Source organism: Primulina eburnea, chromosome 6 (assembly GCF_022965805.1).
Source record: "Primulina eburnea isolate SZY01 chromosome 6, ASM2296580v1, whole genome shotgun sequence".
Taxonomy (NCBI): domain Eukaryota; kingdom Viridiplantae; phylum Streptophyta; class Magnoliopsida; order Lamiales; family Gesneriaceae; genus Primulina; species Primulina eburnea.
The window spans coordinates 36,407,320-36,428,201 of NC_133106.1; the positions used below are offsets into that span (position 1 = coordinate 36,407,320).

At 34.3% G+C, this 20,882-nt stretch overlaps 3 protein-coding genes across 12 annotated transcripts; all 3 read left to right on the forward strand.

The window, feature by feature from the left end:
- Window positions 1–349: 349 nt before the first annotated feature.
- Window positions 350–7,092, forward strand: LOC140834865 (solanesyl diphosphate synthase 3, chloroplastic/mitochondrial-like). 7 transcript variants are annotated; one of them, XM_073200042.1, is made up of 13 exons: window positions 352–503; window positions 578–730; window positions 1,549–1,641; window positions 1,817–1,897; window positions 1,979–2,050; window positions 2,896–3,027; window positions 3,761–3,847; window positions 4,603–4,674; window positions 4,985–5,070; window positions 5,327–5,459; window positions 5,934–6,023; window positions 6,465–6,563; window positions 6,715–7,092. In XM_073200042.1, the coding sequence occupies exons 2-13, from the start codon at window positions 578–580 to the stop codon at window positions 6,892–6,894; spliced, it is 1,278 nt and encodes a 425-aa protein (XP_073056143.1). In that variant the 5' UTR covers window positions 352–503; the 3' UTR covers window positions 6,895–7,092. The 7 variants fall into 7 exon arrangements, with proteins under 7 accessions (XP_073056142.1, XP_073056144.1, XP_073056143.1 ...); XM_073200044.1 differs by having other exon boundaries at window positions 1,563–1,641; XM_073200041.1 differs by having other exon boundaries at window positions 350–730.
- A 580-nt stretch (window positions 7,093–7,672) lies between these two features.
- Window positions 7,673–12,076, forward strand: LOC140834866 (putative hydrolase C777.06c). Of its 4 annotated transcripts, none has more exons than XM_073200050.1 (10): window positions 7,673–7,968; window positions 8,188–8,323; window positions 8,862–8,989; window positions 9,395–9,542; window positions 9,617–9,722; window positions 10,161–10,219; window positions 10,868–10,903; window positions 10,987–11,096; window positions 11,578–11,639; window positions 11,723–12,076. In XM_073200050.1, the coding sequence occupies exons 1-9, from the start codon at window positions 7,769–7,771 to the stop codon at window positions 11,633–11,635; spliced, it is 981 nt and encodes a 326-aa protein (XP_073056151.1). In that variant the 5' UTR covers window positions 7,673–7,768; the 3' UTR covers window positions 11,636–11,639; window positions 11,723–12,076. The 4 variants fall into 4 exon arrangements, with proteins under 4 accessions (XP_073056151.1, XP_073056153.1, XP_073056150.1 ...); XM_073200052.1 differs by having other exon boundaries at window positions 11,728–12,076; XM_073200049.1 differs by having other exon boundaries at window positions 11,813–12,076.
- Window positions 12,077–16,696: 4,620 nt separating this feature from the next.
- Window positions 16,697–18,550, forward strand: LOC140834867 (tyrosine decarboxylase-like). The gene has a single exon (XM_073200053.1). It carries the CDS (start codon window positions 16,858–16,860, stop codon window positions 18,388–18,390), a length of 1,533 nt encoding a protein of 510 aa, XP_073056154.1. The 5' UTR covers window positions 16,697–16,857; the 3' UTR covers window positions 18,391–18,550.
- The last annotated feature ends 2,332 nt before the right edge of the window (window positions 18,551–20,882 follow it).

Sequence of the window (20,882 nt, forward strand, 5' to 3'; positions counted from 1 at the left end):
ATTTAAAGGGCTTAATTCTTAGTATCAAACGGGATCTTTATAGCCTTTTTAATTTTCCTATATAAAATATTGTGATTAGTGCACATTGATTTACATTCATCTTATGGCATTAAATAATTCGTCGTAATTTATTTCTTTTAAAAAATGCACTACTTCTTACATACTGGTTGGTTTAGAAAAGTTTGCCAAACCCCTCCAAGTTCACCCAGGAATAAAAATGTGGGTCCCAAAATCCCAAATACATTTGGGCCTTTTGATCCCCACTGTTGGACCAAAATTAAACTTAATTGACCCTTAAAGAGAATAAGCCCATTATTGGCCCAATTGCAAGGCAGCCGATCCCATCATTGGGATTTGGGACTTGGAAGGAAACCGAATCACATGGCAGCCTGTTGCATATTCTCCGAAAGATGTTAGCAAATAAGCTGTTGACGGTGGCCGCGGAGCTGAGTCCCAGTCGAATTTCTGTTTACTAATATATTCTTCATCGGCGCCATTGACAAGTAATCTTTCTTCGTTTTTGCCTTTTCATTGTCGACCTTCCGTCCAATATTGAACCACCTTTTCCCCGTTGGAGATGTTATTTGTAAGGGGGCTGACCCGGGTTACGAGGACGGGTTGCAACAGATATCGATGGGTATACTCTTCATTACTTGGTGATGGCCAGCGTCAGCGTCATTTACCTCAGCCCTGCACCCAGTTTCGCTTTCCTGATCATTATTCCCAAGAGGTAAATAAATATACTCGCTCTTGTTGAGTTTTGTAACTTGATATCACAGTTTGTAATGATCTTGTCACGGAGAATGTAGGAAGTTGCTTTTGCTGTTGCAAGTTAAATCTTTGAATATAGATGCAATGGAGTGTTATGTGTTGAGATTGATCTTTTGTACCTGGATATGTATTTGGAGCAAATAAATTACAATGACCGGGAAATTACTTTTTTTGTACTTTTTGATTGTGGGCCGACTTAACGATGCGAGAATTTTCTTGTGGAAATTCTGTCGATCAAGTGGTGGACGTCAGTTGGCTTTTTTGAATTTTCTGCTGGATTTCTGGGCACTGACTATCCAAGTACCCAGAGAATGGTGCTTTATGCTAACTGACGAGTTGCTTTTCTAACAAGGTACTACTGTCTGGTGATTTTAGCTGAACCTTTTGTCGAGATATTTAAAAACAAAAAATAGAAGCCGATTATTGTATGTAGTATGCATTATGGAGGAATGAGTATCTGAATTTGACGAGATTGATGACTGGAATACTTTTAAGTCATTGATTGCACCTCAATTTTTACTTCATGTACTCTCATTTTCCTAATTTAGGATGATCAATCGTTGGATAGAAGCTTGATAATCATCCAATCATTATTTAGAAAATATAATTAGCTAGGCTACAGTTTCCTTTAGTTATATATGTTTAAATTTCATTTGTAGGAATTTATGTTGTCACTGTTGATCATCTTGATTGTGTCACTTAGTTATTGTTGTTTGGCATTAAACAAATTTCTAAATTTTTTGTGCTATGCCTTCTATTGTTGCTGGTGATTAGTAGGTTTTGGGTTGCAGAATTATTTATTCTTGGGTTTCAAGTGCCATAAGTACTATTGGAAAACAATCTCAACATCAGGGAACCTATGTTGTTGAGGTTAGTGAAATAATCATCTTCTTGCTACTTGTTGACGAGCTCTTTTAATTGTGCATGTAACATAAATTCTAATGAAGTTGTCTCCTCATATTTGGTTTCTTTACCGGTTATATTTGCTCCGTTGTTGGCGTTTATGAAGAAAGTTTTAATACTTCATTCTTAATTTATATCTCAGGAGCAATTAGATCCATTTTCTCTCGTTGCTGATGAACTGTCCATTGTGGCAAATAGCTTGAGGTCCATGGTAATTGCAAAGGTATTGACATCTACTTCTATATTTTGTCAGCTAACAGATCGATCATGATGATGGAGAGGTTGCATTCCTTTAATCTTCTAGGTTCCCAAGCTTGCCTCTGCTGCAGAATATTTTTTTAAAATGGGAGTCGAAGGAAAAAGATTTCGACCCACAGTAAGTTCCTCACCTGCAATTTGATTCCATTCCTTTTTATGACAGCGATAGCACTCAAGTCATTGTTGATATTTTCTAATGAGAAAATCGTATTCATGACTCATTACAGCAATGTTGAATGTGGTGAAAAACATGTTGCATGCTGTAAAAACTAATCTGACAGCGAAAAGGATGCCAAATGGATTCAATTTAACGAAAAACATGAGTTGAAAAGACATTCCTCAATAGCGTGTGCCAGTTTAGTTCTTAACCAACCCTTGTGAATGTGTTTTTGGTTGGAGTGTTGGACTGATAAAACATAATGAAATTCGTACTCTCTGTGATCCGCCGCCCCTAAAATTTGTTGAGATTGCCATTTTAAAATATTGATGGCAGATTGCAAGTGCTATGGAAAAAGAAAAGACTGGTTCCATCAAACTTTCTGGCATCAATCTTCTCAACCAAATGAATCAATTTAGCATCTTGTACCAATTTACCATAGCTATACACCTTTTAAGTGCTGAGAGCTCATTATATTTTTCACTTTTTTAATATCCATACTGACTAAATGTAATGACTTATATTGAAAATTGCCGCATATGATAAATTTGCCATCTTTTTGTACTAACTCTACATACTTTTATTCTATTTCTACGTTTGCATCATGAAATGTTACTTATTATATACCTGTAATTGTCTATTTATTTGTACTGAATTACATAGATGTAAAAAGAACGTGAATTTTGCAATCGTGTTGTGTTATTATTCTCTTGATCATATGCGGTTTAATTTGAATGAACTGCATTCTAACAGAAGTGGTTTTGGTCTGTTTTTAGTATTATTTACCTGAGTAGTACACAATGTAGGTTCTGTTGCTGATGGCCACAGCTTTAAATATTCCAATGCCGAGACCAGCTTCTGATGCTGCTGGCGATCCTTTGTCCTTGGAATTGCGTTCAAGACAGCGTTGTATTGCTGAGATCACAGAGATGATCCATGTCAGTGGTTTTTTTCTCCAGAAGCCAATAACTCTAGTTTTTACATTCCTATGCATCCCTACTGCCCAAAGAAGATAATAGTCACGCATCCAACATTTTCAAACTTTCTCGATGAACTTTGGTTAGACTAGGCATGCAGTTTAGTTGGACCAGTGAGAGAGACTATTATATTCTTTAGTTTTGGTTTATTTTAAGATAACCTACTATTTACCCAGGTTTCATCGTCTGCTGCTTGACCTCACGAAGTGTAGATCTTTTCTGTCTGTGGATTTAATAGAAGCAGATGATGGCAGTATGGTGGAATTGGTTTTGTATTGGAAAGAAGTGGCTAGTTTTCTTTGAGTTCTTCAGATTGGAACATTATATTCTGATATTATTGTCATGTTCTTTCGCTTCCTTTCAAGTCTGAACATATTTAAGATTTCTGTTTGGCTCCTTTTCTGGATAAGAATAACATTACAAAATGAAAAAATGAGTATCTGTAAGATCCTTTATTTTGATTTGAATAATCTGAGCTTTTTCCATGATAAAAATCTCTCTTTCTTCAAATGGTAGTATATTTGAAGTTGTCTTCATTTTAGTTGTTTGATGTGTGAATTCTTGTCATAAATTATGTAGTGTCTCAAATATAGGAGTTTTGAATGCATAGTTTTGTATAATTGCTTTGTTTGTACTTTGTAGCTTTGATCAACATTATCTCATCTGTCTTACAACTTCGTATTAAATTTTTTAGGTTGCCAGCCTCCTCCATGATGACGTGTTGGATGATGCTGACACAAGGCGTGGGATTGGTTCATTGAATTTTGTAATGGGTAACAAGGTACCTACGAATTTCGTTAATTTTTGCTCATTTCCACCTCCGGAAAAATTTATTAGTAAACCTCGTAAAAATTTGAAAGGAAGAAAATTGGCAGAAAAACTTGAAATTGATAATTGCAATCAATTGTATCACCTGATGACTGTCTTCTCACTTTTGCTAAGATGATGAAAAGTTTTTGAATTATTTTTTGTTTTGGCATCTTTTTGATAACTGATTTTTCATTTTAGTTTTTAATGATTGTTAGTGTGCTCTCACTTCCCTCTTTTTCATGCATTAAGTTTTGTAATTAAAATTTATGCTGAGATGCTAATCACTGCTTTCGACTGGGTAGTCACAAAGAATTGAGATATTGAGTGTCGGTTCCTCATTGCTTAAAATTTAGTAGATATAGGTATTCCTATAAACTATTTTTTTCAGAAGAAAACAGGTCTTTTATCTATTTGTTTTATTTGTTTTCTCTGTCTATGATATGGGTTTTTTAAAAACTTAGGTAGTGAACCCAGCATTCAGCAAAAGAACCCACTAAAATAATGGGTGTACAGACTAACAACAAGATCTATGCATTTTGATTTATTTTTTCAAGAGACACCAGTCTTCTAAAAATACAAGTACAAATATACTCATGGAATGGAAAAATGCTTACAGAGACTAGATACAAGATGAATAAATGAGAACTATCAACTTGCAGAGCTTATTTGACTTTAGTTGCTCTTTTAATTGCATATATCTTAGTGGTGGTCTCCATGATATTGCAGTTAGCTGTACTGGCTGGAGATTTCTTGCTTTCCAGAGCTTGTGTGGCACTTGCTTCTTTAAAAAACACCGAGGTACTCTTTGTTCCTTGTCTTTTCCTTTCCTTAATTATAGTTGATCCATGTCTTTTTATTCTATCATTTATTGTTGCATGTGCATTAGTTGAACAAAGAGAGTATAAATGGTAATCCAAATCCATATGGATATATATAAGGTATAAACAATTATTACTATTTTTGCTAAATGTTGAAGTTTGTTGTCAAGCTGTCTCTAACACTCGATATTTGGTCAATAATTAGCTGTAGCTCTCTGCTTAATTTTTGCTGACTGGAGCTGTCATTTATTTATTAACTAATGTGTTTCCTGATTTTGCTGTTTTTACAGGTTGTATCACTCTTGGCTATGGTTGTTGAGCATCTTGTTACTGGCGAGACAATGCAAATGACGACTAGTTCTGATCAGCGATGCAGGTGCAATGCTGAATTTTTTGGTTTATACTTTATAGGCATTGCTTGGAGTTGTTTAGTGTGCCACAGAAAGGCGTGATGCATTTGCATGTCATAGAATTTGATTTAAATCTGTAATTTGAAAGCTTTCAGAGAAAAAGAACTTGTTATTTATCATTTAGTTATTTAATAATTGCGAGCAGTTCTATTTTAAGGATACCTTGTTTCCAGTTGAGCCGTTCTCTTCAGCTCAAAATCACGTCCCTATTTCTCTTTGCAGCATGGAATATTATATGCAGAAAACGTACTATAAAACTGCCTCATTAATCTCAAATAGCTGCAAGGCCATTGCCCTTCTTGCTGGCCAGACAGCTGAAGCTTCAATATTGGCATACGAGTATGGAAAAAATCTGGTCTGTACATTTTTTCCTACTTCGTTTGTTTTGCATTTAATTAGATTAGATGTCCATTGTCGAATTTAGTCTGATATTTTTCATCCTCTTGATGGAGGATATAAAGAGGATGAGGAGTTTTAAATTCATATACCATTCATGTCCTGACTCGACTTGTTCTTTACACGTGCTAGTTTAGTTCAAATTTTCTGGTATCTCTTAAACCCCGTATAGTGGTTTTGTCCATCGGTTTATCAGCTCCATTAGTGATGGTTTCAGTAATTACTTTCATTAATGACTTTCCCAATTATATATCAGCCTATCAATTTTTGGTGCAAGTGGGTGAATTCTGTTTAGATTTTCCTAAAAATCTGTTGTAACATGTATTATCTGACATGCTGTATGTCTATCTTATGAAATGCTTATTGTCTTCGCATTTATTTATTTTTTCTTTCATTTAGCAGCTATTGTTAAAATTTGCATCCAAATTTACAGGGGCTGGCGTTTCAATTAATAGATGATGTTCTTGACTTCACTGGCACATCAAGTTCCCTTGGCAAAGGCTCTTTGTCTGACATTCGTCATGTACTCTTCCCCCTTTTTTGCTGGATTTTCTATGTATCTTGTTGAAGAATTGCCTGTCTGTGTTGTATGTTTGTTAGCATGTGCTCACTTTGCTGTTTAACAATATGTTTGTCAACGCACTCACCTCGTGTGAGAGCTGTAGTTCCAGATTTTCTACTATTTCTGAGAGAGGCTGACCAGAAAAATGTCTCTAGTAAATCCTGCCTCTGGCACGTCAAGTAATGGTTGCCTACTTGTAATATTATGAAATAATTTTACAACTTATAAGTACTACTCCTCTAATCCAAATCACTAAACTGCAGTTCCTGTGTTCTATTTTATCTGTGTGCTTGCAACTGTTTTCAATTTGATTGATGTTTAGCAAACTACAATCTAGTGTAGTGGTTGGCTAGTAATACACCCCTATCTATAACACTCGAAATATTGCTGAAATTATTTCAGGGTATTATTACTGCTCCCATATTGTTTGCAATGGAGGAGTTTCCTGAGCTTCGGACCATTGTTGATCAGGGATTCGACAATACTGCAAATGTGGATCGTGTAAGTTTTTTGTTGAATCAACCTTGTGCTCATCACTCAGTCAGCATTATTCTAGCTACATTAATGAGTTTATTTTATGAATTTATATTTCTGAAACATGCATTTAAGAGAAACTTGAGTGATTGAAAATTATTCTTTATTCGTACTGCAGGCTCTAGAGTACCTTGGAAAGAGTCGGGGCATTGAGAGGACTAGAGAGCTAGCAGCAAAGCACGCCAACCTTGCCTCTGCTGCAATTGATTCCCTTCCTGAGAATAATGATGAGGATGTTCAGAAATCAAGGCGGGCACTTGTAGAATTGACGCACCGAGTCATCGTGCGAAGAAAATAAGGCACTGTAACTTTCAGTCAAACTAAATTTCGTCTACAAGTAGTCCTGTAGAACGTACAGTGGACAGGATTCCAAGTGTTGCGTCCATCATTATTTTCATCAATTCTTATACCATGCTTTTATCAATAAGCATTGTGACTTGTAATACGCACACCATTTTCTTGTGCTTCAACATGCAGGATTATGTTTATCGTTCCAGGATTTTATAGGTTGTATAGTTGTTTAAAACATCAAACAAGGAGATCAGTCCTGTCACCCATGCTTTCACGCACACTCTCTCTCGCGGTCGAGTGGTGGTTTCACCGATTGATTCTAAATTGGTTGATGAAATGAAAGTACTCTTTTATGAGTTTGCTTTGTCAGGTTTTTTGGATTTTACTGTTTTTTCCACTCAATATATATTATATATATATATATATATATATATATATATATATATATATATATATAGACAAATATAGTGTATTGGTATTCCTTTTTTTGTCTTTTTTTCATTATATTATAATTTTAAATTATAATATTCTCACTAATTTTACAAATATGTCACTACTTATTATTTAATATAAATATAATTATAATATTCTCATTAATTTTACAAATATGGCACTACTTATTATTTAATATAAATAAAATTAATTACAGAAAATCGATATGACACGTATGTCGATGTATTAATATATATTTGTTTATTTATTTATTTTAAGTTGGAAAAAAATGAATGAAGGAAAAAGTAACAGCCATTAGTCTTGTTAATGGCATGTATAAATGCCAAAGCTAAATTCGTTTATTCGTGTTGTAATACAGTGACGGTGACGACGGATATCTGAGACATCCACTCGCCATCCCGTCCTCTCTCTCTCACGCCCAGAACCTGATGGCCGCCGCGTCCGACGCCGCCGGCAATGTAACACCAAACGGCAGTGCGGAGACGTCGCAATCGGCTCTGATATTTCTGGGAACCGGTTGTTCCAGTGCTGTCCCCAATGCAATGTGCTTGATCCAACCTTCCGATCCTCCCTGCCCTGTGTGTTCCCAATCTTTATCCTTACCACCGGAGGGAAACCCTAATTACAGGTTTTTCTTTGGAGAATTATTGCCAGTTTCAAATTATTTAATTATTTATCAAGAATCTGAGAAAATCTCAAACGAAATTGTTCATAATGTACATTCATACAACTATGTGGAGAAAAGTGATGCAGATTGAATCTGGCACTAATTGTTTCTTGGATCCGAACAGGAGACAAGTTTTCTTTAAGTTTTGACAAGTGTTTTTTGGTGCTGATGGTTGGTTAGGTGCAACACGTCGCTTCTAATCGATTATTGCGGTGATGAGGGTGAACATAAATATATATTAATTGATGTTGGCAAGACTTTTAGGGAACAAGTACTCAGATGGTTCACTTTTCACAAAATTCCCCTAGTTGACTGTGTGAGTTTACTATTTCGTTCTCTTTTCATTTTCTGTTTGCAATTTATAAAACTAGCATGCCCAAATTTTTGTAACATGATGTTTCACATCTTAAAGAGCTAGTAGGGGAGACGGGTTAAGATATTTTATAAAGAGATCCACCTCATATTAATTGAGTACTTTGCTTGATTGCAAATATCCATTTGGTCATTAAAAATCTTACTCAGTGGGCTCTATGAATGTCTTGTTAAATTTTGTTTGGACATACCTAACTGATAAGTTTCTTTCTTGGCCTTTTTTAACTCTTTATTTTTGGAAATCTAGTGCTCAATGTTCTGGTTTTTTATGGTTGCTTCTTTGTTTCCATGTTTGGGTACATTTAGGGAAAAAATATTCTCCATCCTTTAAATCTGTCCAATTAGGCAAAGTTGACAAATATTAAACGGGCTCAAGAAGTCTAACAACCATTATGCAACCTCTCTAACTTCTGTTTAATTTTATCTTTTTATTTATTATTGAAGCAAGCATTGGGAGCTTCTTTTTTTTTTGGCTCATTCAGATTATATTAACTCATGAGCATGCTGATGCGGTTCTTGGTTTGGATGATATACGTACCGTGCAACCTTTTAGTCCGACAAATGACATTGATCCAACTCCTATCTACCTTTCCCAACATGCAATGGAGAGGTATTTTGCGCTTCTAGGGTTGTGTTTTGCACATTCTATGAGTTAAAACTTAAAATTATGATGATTTTTCTGACATCAATATTAAGAACATAAACCATAATTACTATGTGTAGCTGCAGTATCACTGCAATTTTGGTGGTGGTTCTGCTTCTATTAACCACCATAAAAAATAAAAATTGGCATTCTGAATATTCAAATTTATTTTTTGTCTGTACACACAAAATTTATTTTTTGTTCTTTTGTCAGAAATGTATGCTACCAGTTATGACCAGAGTAGGCGGAGAAAAATTTGTCGATGAAAACATAATGCCCAGTGTGATAGCACAAATGAATTCAGCAAGTAGAATATTTAAAAAAATTTACGACTGATGCTCTGTGCAATTAAGTTTGTTTGGTTCTGAACAGCATTGCAGTGAAATTCCCTTACTTGGCTAAACAAAAACTTAAGCCTGGGCAGGAAGTTAGACGTGTGGCGCAACTTGACTGGAGGATTATCGATAATGACTGCTCAAAGACATTTGTAGCTTCCGGACTGCAATTTTTTCCTCTACCTGTTAGTTTCCTCCTTTGCATTTTGTTTTATTTTCAGAATCCGCTCGTTCCTTATTTGTCTCTCGTTATTAATAGGTGATGCATGGTGAAGACTATGTATGTTTAGGTTTTCTATTTGGTGAAAGATCCAGAGTAGCATATATATCAGATGTTTCACGCTTTCTTCCTCCCACAGAATACCGTGAGCACACTCCTTTATTCCTTTGTAGTCTGGTGTTTATAGGTTTCTACCTGATCACTTCAGATCATGAACTAATTGGTGTTCTCTCTCTCTCTCTCTTTCTGTAAACACACGCACACAAGCATCAACGGCTTCTATTCCTGAATTTTTTCTGAAATTTATATCTGATATTTACTTTTCTGAAGTTATCAATTATCCAGTAAAGCATGAGCCGAAAGGCTTGTGCAAGTGATCGGTCAAAAAAACTATTGGTTATGAAGAACTTGATGTAGCATGATAAGTTCAACTATAATTTATTGAATGAGTAACGAATTATACAGAAACTAAAGATACGCATTTTATGGCCTGTTTCTGTGTAGGTTCTAATTACCTTTTGTGACAACCAATTTATTTTTGTAGTTATTTCGCCCTTTTGTGACAATTAATTTGCCTTTTTAGTTATTTCCAAGCATGGAGGTGGACAGTTGGATCTTCTTATTCTGGACACTCTTTACAAGGTACTGATGGTTAGCCCCAACAAAAAGTTCCTTTTTTTCCTTTTTCTGTGAAATTTACCTCTTTTAGCTCATACACACTCTAGTCATTAGGCAATTTTGTAGAAGTAGTGCCATACTTACTTTTGTTATTTGATATGGTGATTCTGTTAATTATTTGATTACTTAGAGATGCAAAGTCTTTGTCTATGTATTGTGCATCTCAGTCTGTATAAGAAGATCGATTAACACTAGATATTATAACTCATACTTGTGTGATTACTATGAAATGAAGCTGCGGTTGTATGTTGTGTTGTTACACCAATCACAATCACAATAAAACACTACTTTTTAACCCCTGTTGTCATTCACCTAGTGTATTTATGAATATTCAATTCGTTGATTAGATATGAGGCTGGCGATTAAGAATTCTGTAGAATACAAAATGATGATTGCTCGAGAAATTCTTGACTACAAGTTTCAGCTTTTTGATTCACTCTGGCTTGCTCAATTGTTAATTTTGTAAACCTGAACTTTTCTTCTGTATTTGTGTTTACTCTTTTGGGGAGACTTTTTCAGATCCTAGTTCCTCCTGGTCCACATTTCTTATTATACTTTATACCCAGGTTTTACTTCTTATTGTTTGTTCAACCTGTTCCTTCTTGATCGCAGAAAGGTTCCCACAATACTCACTTTTGCTTCCCTCAGGTTTCTCCTTCGTAGATTTTACGTGATACATTCAAGTGGAAGTTGCTACTTTCATTATATTTTCTTAAGTTTGCTGTTTTTAGACTCTTGATGCAGTGAAGAGGATATGTCCAAAGAAAGCTTTGTTAATTGGAATGACCCACGAGTTTGATCACCACAAAGACAATGAATTTCTTATGGAATGGTCTAGAAGGTACGGTTTGATTATGTGTTCTTGTGTAATGTTTTGAAAGTAAACCGCCCAAAATAGGATCAAGAGAGAATAGTAGGCGGGGCTTACTCACCATAATACTATACTTATTTACTCCATTTATGAAAAGCTTCGAGCTCATGTTCTGAATTCAATAGTGACTCAAATTTATTTTGCTCATTTCTATCAGATTATAGGGAAATCAAAGTCTATTCTCCTCTCCACATTCCAACCTCCAACTATGAATCCTTTTTCTTGGAGTGATCTTTTTCCATGAAAAATTGTTGATGAATATAGTGCTACTGAATTTTGTGTGTTGATTTTTGGCCTTAGTCTGTGTTATTCAATTCATGCTCTCTCTCGGTCACTGCCTTCAAATTTAAGCAAGTCTTAGCATGCCAACATGGAATAGAGTAGTGTGAGGTTTATTTTGCGATTCTAAAACATTAAATTCTAGAATTTAAACCATTCTCATTCATTCCAGAGAAGGAATACCGGTCCAGCTTGCACATGATGGGATGAGAATCCCTATAGCCCTTTGATGAGGTGATGTGTTCAATGTATATCTTGTATAGGATCAGAACTTGCTTGATAAAAATCGAAAACTGACTTGATCTTATTTATTTTAGATCAGTTCTGGGAAACCTTTGAAACGCATTGTGCTAAGAAGGCCGTATATTATTTTGTGGTACTAGCAATTCGAATGGTTTTTTTTGCAGGAATGAAATAAAAGCAATTTGCAGATTGTTTTACTACTTGGTTCCCCATATGGCAGAAGGGGAATAGAAATACTTATATCATATGCGTAGAAATTCAATCTAAGTTTTGTTTCTTCCTACTGTTGGGAGAGATATACTGTAGAATATGTATCATTGTTCCTTTTGTAGGGAACTTCATTATGCTGTCATTTAAAGACAATGTATTGCTAAAACATACTCTATGTTCCATTTAAAATGTAATGATTAAGAAATGTCTTCAGTTAATTTCTATGGATCACTTAAATTATGTTACAACCATTTAATTAGATGCGGAGAGTGGATGGCGAGCTAACTGGAGGTTGATGCATAAAATCACGTTTTAAATGAAATTATTAAAAATAATTGACTTCTACAAGCAACTTTAATTAATAATTATCGGGTGTAATCGCAAGTGTTATTATAATATTCTTGGGGCAACAATTATTTTAGAAGAAGGAAATTTGCAGCCAGTGTTAAAAATGAGAAAGGTTTGTGGAATTAATAATATTAAAAATATTTAAAAAGATATAAATGTTGCATCAAATAACATGTATGTATGTTGTCTTCATGAATCACGTCGCATGATTCTCTCATTAGAAAAGTTTTTGTGAGACGGTTTTACGAGTCAATTTTATGAGACATGTCTTTTATTTGGATCACCTAGGAATGTAAATGAATCGAACTGTTCGCGAGCTTTTCGGATCTCGGCTCGTTCGGGCTCGTTCGTTAAGCTTATCGAGCCGAGCCCGAGCCTTATTTTGGGCTCGACAATTTTGTTGAGCCGAGCTTGAGATTAATGATGTTCGGCTCGTTAGCTCGTGAACATGTTCGATAATAGGTTCGTGAGCTCAAAATTGAGCTCGGCTCGTTTAGCTGGCTCGTGAGCTCGAGCTCGGCTCGTTTAAGTGGTTCACGAGCTCGGGCCCGAGCTCGAGCTCGGCTCGTTTAGGTAGATCATGAGCTCGAATTTGAGATAATTAATGAGTTATAATATTAAAATAATTATGTATGATAAATAAATTAAAAATTAGGTTGTTGAAGTTGGGTTCACGAGGGAGCAAGGCAAGAACAGCAAGCTCATTCATGCTCTGGTAATTCTTTTATGTTTTATCATGTTGAATTCCTATTTGGTTGTTGGGTTTAATTAAGTTGTTTTTTTTTTATTTGATCATTAGAAAAAAGAACCGATCCCAAAAAAACTTATTACTGTACCTTTAGCAATGTAAGTAGGAGGAATATTCAAAACGGGACTAATTCTAACACCATTGACATATGATCTGCTGGAACTCTTCTTCAAATAAGGCCTTTCTGCTGTATTGTAATAATGGTAGTATTGAATTGGAGATGAACGTAGATTTGAAGATTCTTTCATTGAATGCCGCTTCTGCATAACTTTGTGGTTTGGAGTTGGATTCGGAGCAGAAACGAGCTCGTTTAACGAGCTTGTTTAACGAGCCGAACCCGAGCCAGGCTCCTTAAACAAGATAAACAAGCCATTAACGAGCCGAGCCCGAGCTTCATAACTTTCGAACGAGCCGAGCCCGAGCTTCAAACCAAAGGATCGTAATGAGCCCGAGCCTGAGCCGAGAAAATAGTTTAACGAGCCGAGCCCGAGCTTGATACTGTTCGGCCGACTCGGCTCATTTACATTCCTAGAATCACCCATGAAAAATTAATAGTTTTTATGTCAAAAATATTATTTATTATGGTAAATATGAATATGATTGACTCATTTCACGATACACTTATTATAATTTCATATATACTTTATTGGTGGATCGAATATGATGTGGATCATATATAGCACATTGTAATGAATATGCTTGTGTTACACACACACACTCTTCTATGTAATATTGATTAACTAATTAATTTTCTAGAATTATTGGGATCTCAAGAATATTAATTAAGAGACATCAAACAATTCTAGCTCATCTATCTACTTTTTTTAAAAGTGTCATATATCTCATTTCTATTACCATGAATTTATTTGGTAGCGCACACACACACACCAATAATTCTAGAAAATTAATTAATTAATCAATATTACAGAGAAATCTTGTTTAAGATTAATTTATTATTATTAGATCTGACAACACGTGCAGTAGCAACGGGAAAGCGATCACACTAGAAATAATTATACATAATATTTTATCAAGAATAAATAAATATAAATAACATCGAGCATGCAACACGAATTATTTCTCATATATCATGATTTGTTGTTGTTGTTCAACTGACTAATCAGATTCCGGAATTATATATATGTGTATTTTACAAATAAACCATTTTTTTCCTTAAAAAATAAATAAATTAAAATATTTTTTTACCTCAGAATTCCAAATAGTTTATATGTCATGCAAAGAGTAGTTTATAAATATTACATGCTTCTTTATCTTCTTTCGCGTTATTGGAATGATTTTCCACCAATTATTGACAATCGCAGACCTTAATAATTCAAAAAATAACGAAAAATCATGTTGGAATTTTATATAATTTTACGTTTTTAACGTTGTGTTTAGATACATGCAATGTGCTTATTTTTACATAAAATATATGTAGAATCTAAAGCATATGCATTGTGTGTGCTTTTTTTTTTTTTAAGAAAAATATTGAAATAAATTACTAGATCTATGAATAATAAATGACTTTTTTTATCTATATTTTATCTATATTTCCTTTGTTTTATTTTGTATAAATTATGATCTGTGTCTACCCACCTTGTCACGATATCCAAATCAAACCCATTTATTGACTCATTCCAGATAATTACTTCGTTCACATATGACAGCAACATGAAAATAACTAAATCTATGAATATATGTTAGCAAAGTTCGTCTTATGATTGTTAAAGAGAATTTTCACCAACAATCATAAGACAAAATTAAACCTATTTGGATTCTTTCTTGTTTGGTTTGCAATTTTGAAGATGTATGACAATGAACGACTTCAAATTATGTAGTGTCGTGATAATATGACGACTTGTGAACCGCTGAATTTCAAATATTATGTTGAAATTTTAATTTTTTTCTTTTTGTAATAATCTTTAAATTTGATATTCTTTAAAATCATTTCATTGAAAAACTATGAATATGTTTATTTTTCTGTGCAGAATACAAGGATTATAAATTATGAACAATGAGTTGAAATTTTAGTGGCGTCTTATAGAGACAAGAATGATATCAATTATATATAACGTGTTTTATACGTTGTGACAAATTTCAATAGGTACATCACTCTAAGAATCTACGTACTTAAGCCGTGAAGTTTTGAATTCAAGTATTGATTGAGGTAAAAGAAACTACTTTTCAGGTTAGAGATGGAGGTGCCTAGACGCTCGACGGAGCACATTTGGAAAAGATTGCGACTTTGCATGATATCTTATATTCAAATGGTGTCCATTATCGTTTTTCACAAACTTTTGGATGAAAAAAATTTCTTAGATAACAAAATGTCCTTAATGATTAAAATCTATATCAAAGACAACATGAAAACAATTTTTTGAGAAAACAACTTTTGATCATCAAATTTTTCGTTCACACTTGTATTCATATTGATTGTCTTCTTCATCTTATATCTTCATGAGTTTAGTTATCTTGATGTTGTAGTTCAAATGAAGGTGATAAGGTTCAAAATCAAAAGTCATCTCTCTTGATGCGATGATTTTCCGTATATTCATGTGAGGGATTATTTGAATGTTTGAGCTTAATGAAGTGAAATTAAGAAAAAGAAAAGGCGACCAAACAAAAATGTTCAAATGTGCGTCTTAAAATATGCGAAAATTTTTCTCAAGCAGCAATTTAAGAAAAAGAAAAAGCGACCAAATTTCGGGACAGAGAGGGAGCAGGTGCTTAGGCGCCTATAAAAAAGCGTCTCAGCACTTTCTTTGCTGCCTTTGAAATTCCATAGAAGAGAAGGAGTGTCTAGGTATCTGGAAGCGTTGTTTACCAAAAGTTGCGAGTTTTCATTGATTATTGTCAAAAAATGGCTCTTAGTCACGTTTTTTTAGATTTTTGACTTATATATCAATTCATCATAATGAAATAACATAAGGAGGGGAGACAACTTTACTTAAACTCTGAGATAATCGATCAAAATAAGAGCATTTTGCATTTATTTTGATATTCTTCTTCTTTCTTTTCAAAAGAGAGTTTACTTGATTTTATGGTTATGAAACTTGTGATTTGTAGTGCTACTATCATAAGTTAAAAGTCGTTATAGCTTGGTAGACTATTATCATATTCCGTAAATATCTTAGACAGAGTAATTTCGTCTTAAAGAAATAAAGTTTTATCTTGCTCCCACTTCAAATTTACTAGCATTAATTTTTAGCATTAACATGTTTAGATTGCTAATCCCACCAAGATGTTGAAAAAGAATCCCAAACCAACAAGTTCCTTTACTGTTTGTTGACATCTGATTTGCAAAGAAGTTGAAATCCTCAATCAAAATTAAAGCAAAGGATCGAGTCCAACTAGAGAGTAATCAATACAATTTAATATTCAATTTTGAGATAATTAAAATCTCATTTAATATCATTTAAATATCCAACACACACTATAAAAATAGTGATAACACGTTCCCACTTGATATTAAAAAAAAAATAGCCAAATTGACAAATTATCGATGGACAAAAGAAATGATAAATTTAAATAAACTCATAAAATCCATTCATTTTAGTAATGGGCGGGCGCTGTCTATGTTTGAACAGGTGTGAAGACCAAAACGCTTTGGTACATTGCCCAACAACTACCCACTCTCATAAAAATACTGGAAACCTTCTTCCCATCTACCACCTCCGTAGGTCGACTCTTTCTATATATATATATATATATATATATATATATATATATATATATATATATATATAGCTGTCTCCCCCCTCGTAAACATTAACAAGAAATCTAATACTCTTGCCTTCTCATATTCTTTCTTGTGCTAAATAGTGAAAGAATTCCTTTCACGATTAGCCGAGAAGAGAATTTACCAGTTTTTTTTTTTATTTATCAAGATCTAGATCAAGTAAAATGGGGAGTGTTCAGAATCAAAAACTCGAAAATGGATTCTCTGGAACTATTAAGCCTATGGACCCGGAGGAGTTCAGGAGGCAAGGTCACATGGTCATAGATTTTATTGCTGACTATTACAAGAACGTTGAGAAGTATCCTGTTCGTAGCCAGGTGGAGCCAGGTTATCTAAGGAAGAGGTTACCCGAAGCTGCTCCTAGTGATCCAGAACCCATTGAAGAGATCCTTCTTGACGTGCAGAAGGACATTGTCCCAGGGATCACTCATTGGCAAAGTCCTAATTATTATGCATATTTCCCATCCAGCGGAAGTATTGCTGGATTTCTTGGAGAAATGCTGAGCACTGGATTCAATATTGTTGGGTTCAACTGGATGTCATCTCCCGCTGCCACAGAACTTGAGAGCATCGTCATGGATTGGATGGGGAAAATGCTTGATCTCCCATCGGATTTCCTCTTCTCCGGCGGGGGAGGCGGCGTTTTGCAGGGAACCACCTGCGAGGCGATACTTTGCACTGTTGTCGGTGCCAGGGATCAAGTGCTGAAGAAAATTGGGAGGGAGAATATCAACAAGCTTGTGGTATATGGATCGGATCAAACCCACTCTGCTCTGCAGAAGGCAGCTCAGATAGCTGGCATCAACCCCAATAATTTCCGGGCAGTTGCTACCACAAAAACCACCGAATTCGGGCTGACAGCTGAAGCATTCCGCGCGACCGTTGAATCCGACATTGAAGCGGGCCTGGTGCCTCTGTTCCTGTGCGCCACCATCGGGACAACATCGTCGACGGCGGTTGATACGCTGGGGCCACTGTGCGAGGTAGCGAAGGAGTTCGGGATATGGGTTCACGTGGATGCAGCATACGCCGGGAGCGCATGCATCTGCCCGGAGTACCGCCATTTTCTGAATGGAGTAGAAAACGCTGACTCATTCAGTTTTAACGCGCACAAATGGTTCCTAACAACGTTGGATTGCTGCTGCCTCTGGGTGAAAGATCCCAGCGCCCTGATAAAAGCCCTGTCGACATATCCCGAGTATCTGAGAAACAAAGCCTCCGAAACGAAGCAGGTGGTTGATTACAAAGATTGGCAAATCACACTAAGCCGCCGCTTCAGGTCCCTGAAACTGTGGCTCGTCCTCCGCAGCTACGGCGTCTCAAATCTTAGAAAATTCCTGCGAAGCCACATAAAAATGGCAAAGAATTTCGAAGGGTTGATAGGAATGGACAAGAGGTTCGAAGTGGTGGTCCCCCGGAACTTTGCCACCGTATGCTTCCGCATCTCGCCAATCGAAATCGGTGCAATACTGCCACAGCACCACATCGTGTCGAAGGAGGAAGCGGCCAACAATTTCAACGCCAAACTGCTGGAATCCATTAACGAATCCGGGAAGATTTACATGACACACGCCGTGATTGGTGGGGAATATGTTATGCGATTCGCTGTAGGGGCGAGTCTCACTGAAAACAGGCACGTAATCCTGGCCTGGAAAGTCGTGCAAGAACATGCAAACGCGTTGTTAACCATGTCCTGATCGATGTATCAACCAAAGTACGAATTTTCCCTTCGCTTTTCTTTTATCTTCGGGCAAGAACATCAGCTTGTGAAATTGAATAATGTAATATTGTTTGATTCCTAGTGTATATATTACATTATTGTACGTGATTTGGGAATTATCATTTCATTCTCTGAAATAGCTGCGACAATGACTCCTCATGAAATCGACATTTCTAGCGTCCATCAAAACTGGAAACCTTGTTTTGAATTTTAAGTTCCATACATAGCCATTATACCTACTTCTTTGGAAACAAGAAATATTTGGATCTTGTTTTTGAATTTTAATCCGATGGATCATCTTATACGTTTCAAAACCCTCTTTTTTTGGTGAATTACCATTACATCGAATTGTGTGACATCAACTTTGAAAATCATACATTGGTTTTAATTACCATATGGATTTAATTAATTGTATTTTAAAAAAAATCAGACATAAAACTTTTTTTTATAACACCTAACTTATATAAAGCTTGAATTTTAAAAATAAAATATGTATAGATTTTTCACATTAGCCAGGCAGCAATTAGTCAAGATGTACAATTCAACTCAATTTATTATAATTAATTCGTGTGGACATGTGCCTTACCTACCACCCCCAGGCAGTTGGGAGTGAATTTCATTATATTTTCCAACAAATCATTGAAGATTTTACCAACCTAAATTTCATTTGTTGTACGATGCCAGCTATATATATATAGAAATGACCGACATTCAAAATTTTTGTAGTAACTGTATATAACTTTCAATTATATCTCCTCATAAGAAGTAAAAATAATGTTCATAAATAAGACAATGTCAATTACAAGTAAAAAAAAATTACAAAAATATTAATTTAAAAAGTGAAAAATAAAAATAGGCAACACCTAGCTACATCGTCTCTATTCCATCCTTCACCTAATGGTCAAGTTTGAATGTTTGGTGCAGCTACGATACAACCACGTGCTTTTTAGTGCCTTTAGTCCTACGAGCCTGCCACCTTCCCCATGGATGAATGTATACATACATATTTTACAGTATTTATTTATTTTATATTACTTGTGATCCACGATATTAAAAATTTATACACAACCATAAATTTGTTGGCATTATTCATGTTTTCGTACAATAATTGTTTATATTAATAGTGTGATTGAAACTGTTGTATAATTTAAAAGATTTGATTTTAATCGTTACCACCAGCTATAATTTTTTTATAGCGACAAACATTCGGTCATAAAATTGATATAAGATATAATATCACGAGTTCAATTCTAATTGATTGCCATGAGTGTTGTGATTGTATATAGATTTTAGAGATGTAATAATTGTACATTATGAGAGAGCAATCGAAATGTGACTTTTGAGTTGTTATATCGTTTAAAATATTTGAGTATTATCGTTATTATTAGTTATTGTTTGGTACAATTATCATCCACTATAGTTTTTAATTCGATGTTACAAGTTATTTCATATTTCAAATCTAATTATTGTTCAAATAAATAAATTAGTTTCTACGTTTGAATACAGCAAGCAAGGCTCATTTTTTCAAACAATTACAAACGATAGATGTGATACTTTTTCGAATATAATAATTAAACAATTTTAAAATCATCTGCTCAATTATTTATTTATTTATATTAGATTTATTTTTTAAAAAAAAATTTACTTCCCCACCCACCTACCATATTATTCAGTCCCAGTACTCGCGCTATTAAAATTCACCATTAATGGTTTTTTAATTTAATATACAGCAATAAAGTGCGTTATATATATATATATATATATATATATATATATATATATATATATTAAAAAATAAAATGGGAGAATTTTTAAAACTAAGGTGATTTCTTGGAATGGTAGGGCGTTGCGATTTGACATTGGAGGACACTGCATTAATTATATATACAACGACAATTTTTGTATTATAAATTGACAATGTCAACTTTTATTGAATATTTTTCTTATTATATTTCTTAATATTTTCTATCTTTTTTGATGAGCCGAGTTAATAATATTTTAATATAAAAAAATAATATTTTTTTATGAGTGATCTAAATAAAATATTAATATCACAAAATTGACTCATGAGACTATCTTACATTAGTTGTTGATGAACAGTTATATAGTACTTGATTTTTTTAAAGATAAATATAAACTAGTTTTTTTTAAGATAAATATAAAGAAAGTAATTATGAAGGATAATCTTATCTAGAATTGAACTGAATAGATAAGTATAGTGTTATTAACATTAATTATAATTTTGACTATCCTAAATTTGGTTATTCTAAGCCTCCGACTTTGTATTCTGTGCACCAATGTGATTGGTGGACATTTCATTAATTAATTAATTTGTAGCATCCTTCGATGTATTAAGATGGACTTTTTTCATTATTTTTAAAAATTCAAGGAAATCAGTCAATCACTTTATTTTGCAATTAATTTATTTTAAAATTATTTTTAAAAAAAAAACATAAAAGAGTCCTATTC

Excerpts from the sequence above, each read along its gene's own strand:
- LOC140834865 (XM_073200041.1), top strand. The coding sequence starts at position 578 with ATGTTATTTGTAAGGGGGCTGACCCGGGTTACGAGGACGGGTTGCAAC. Across the intron at positions 3,028-3,760 it reads AGATCACAGAGATGATCCAT|GTTGCCAGCCTCCTCCATGA; the intron begins GTCAGTGGTTTT and ends TAAATTTTTTAG. Across the intron at positions 6,024-6,464 it reads CTTTGTCTGACATTCGTCAT|GGTATTATTACTGCTCCCAT; the intron begins GTACTCTTCCCC and ends AAATTATTTCAG.
- LOC140834866 (XM_073200048.1), top strand. The coding sequence starts at position 7,769 with ATGGCCGCCGCGTCCGACGCCGCCGGCAATGTAACACCAAACGGCAGT. Across the intron at positions 9,543-9,616 it reads TGCAATTTTTTCCTCTACCT|GTGATGCATGGTGAAGACTA; the intron begins GTTAGTTTCCTC and ends CGTTATTAATAG. Across the intron at positions 11,097-11,577 it reads CTTATGGAATGGTCTAGAAG|AGAAGGAATACCGGTCCAGC; the intron begins GTACGGTTTGAT and ends CATTCATTCCAG.
- LOC140834867 (XM_073200053.1), top strand. The coding sequence starts at position 16,858 with ATGGGGAGTGTTCAGAATCAAAAACTCGAAAATGGATTCTCTGGAACT.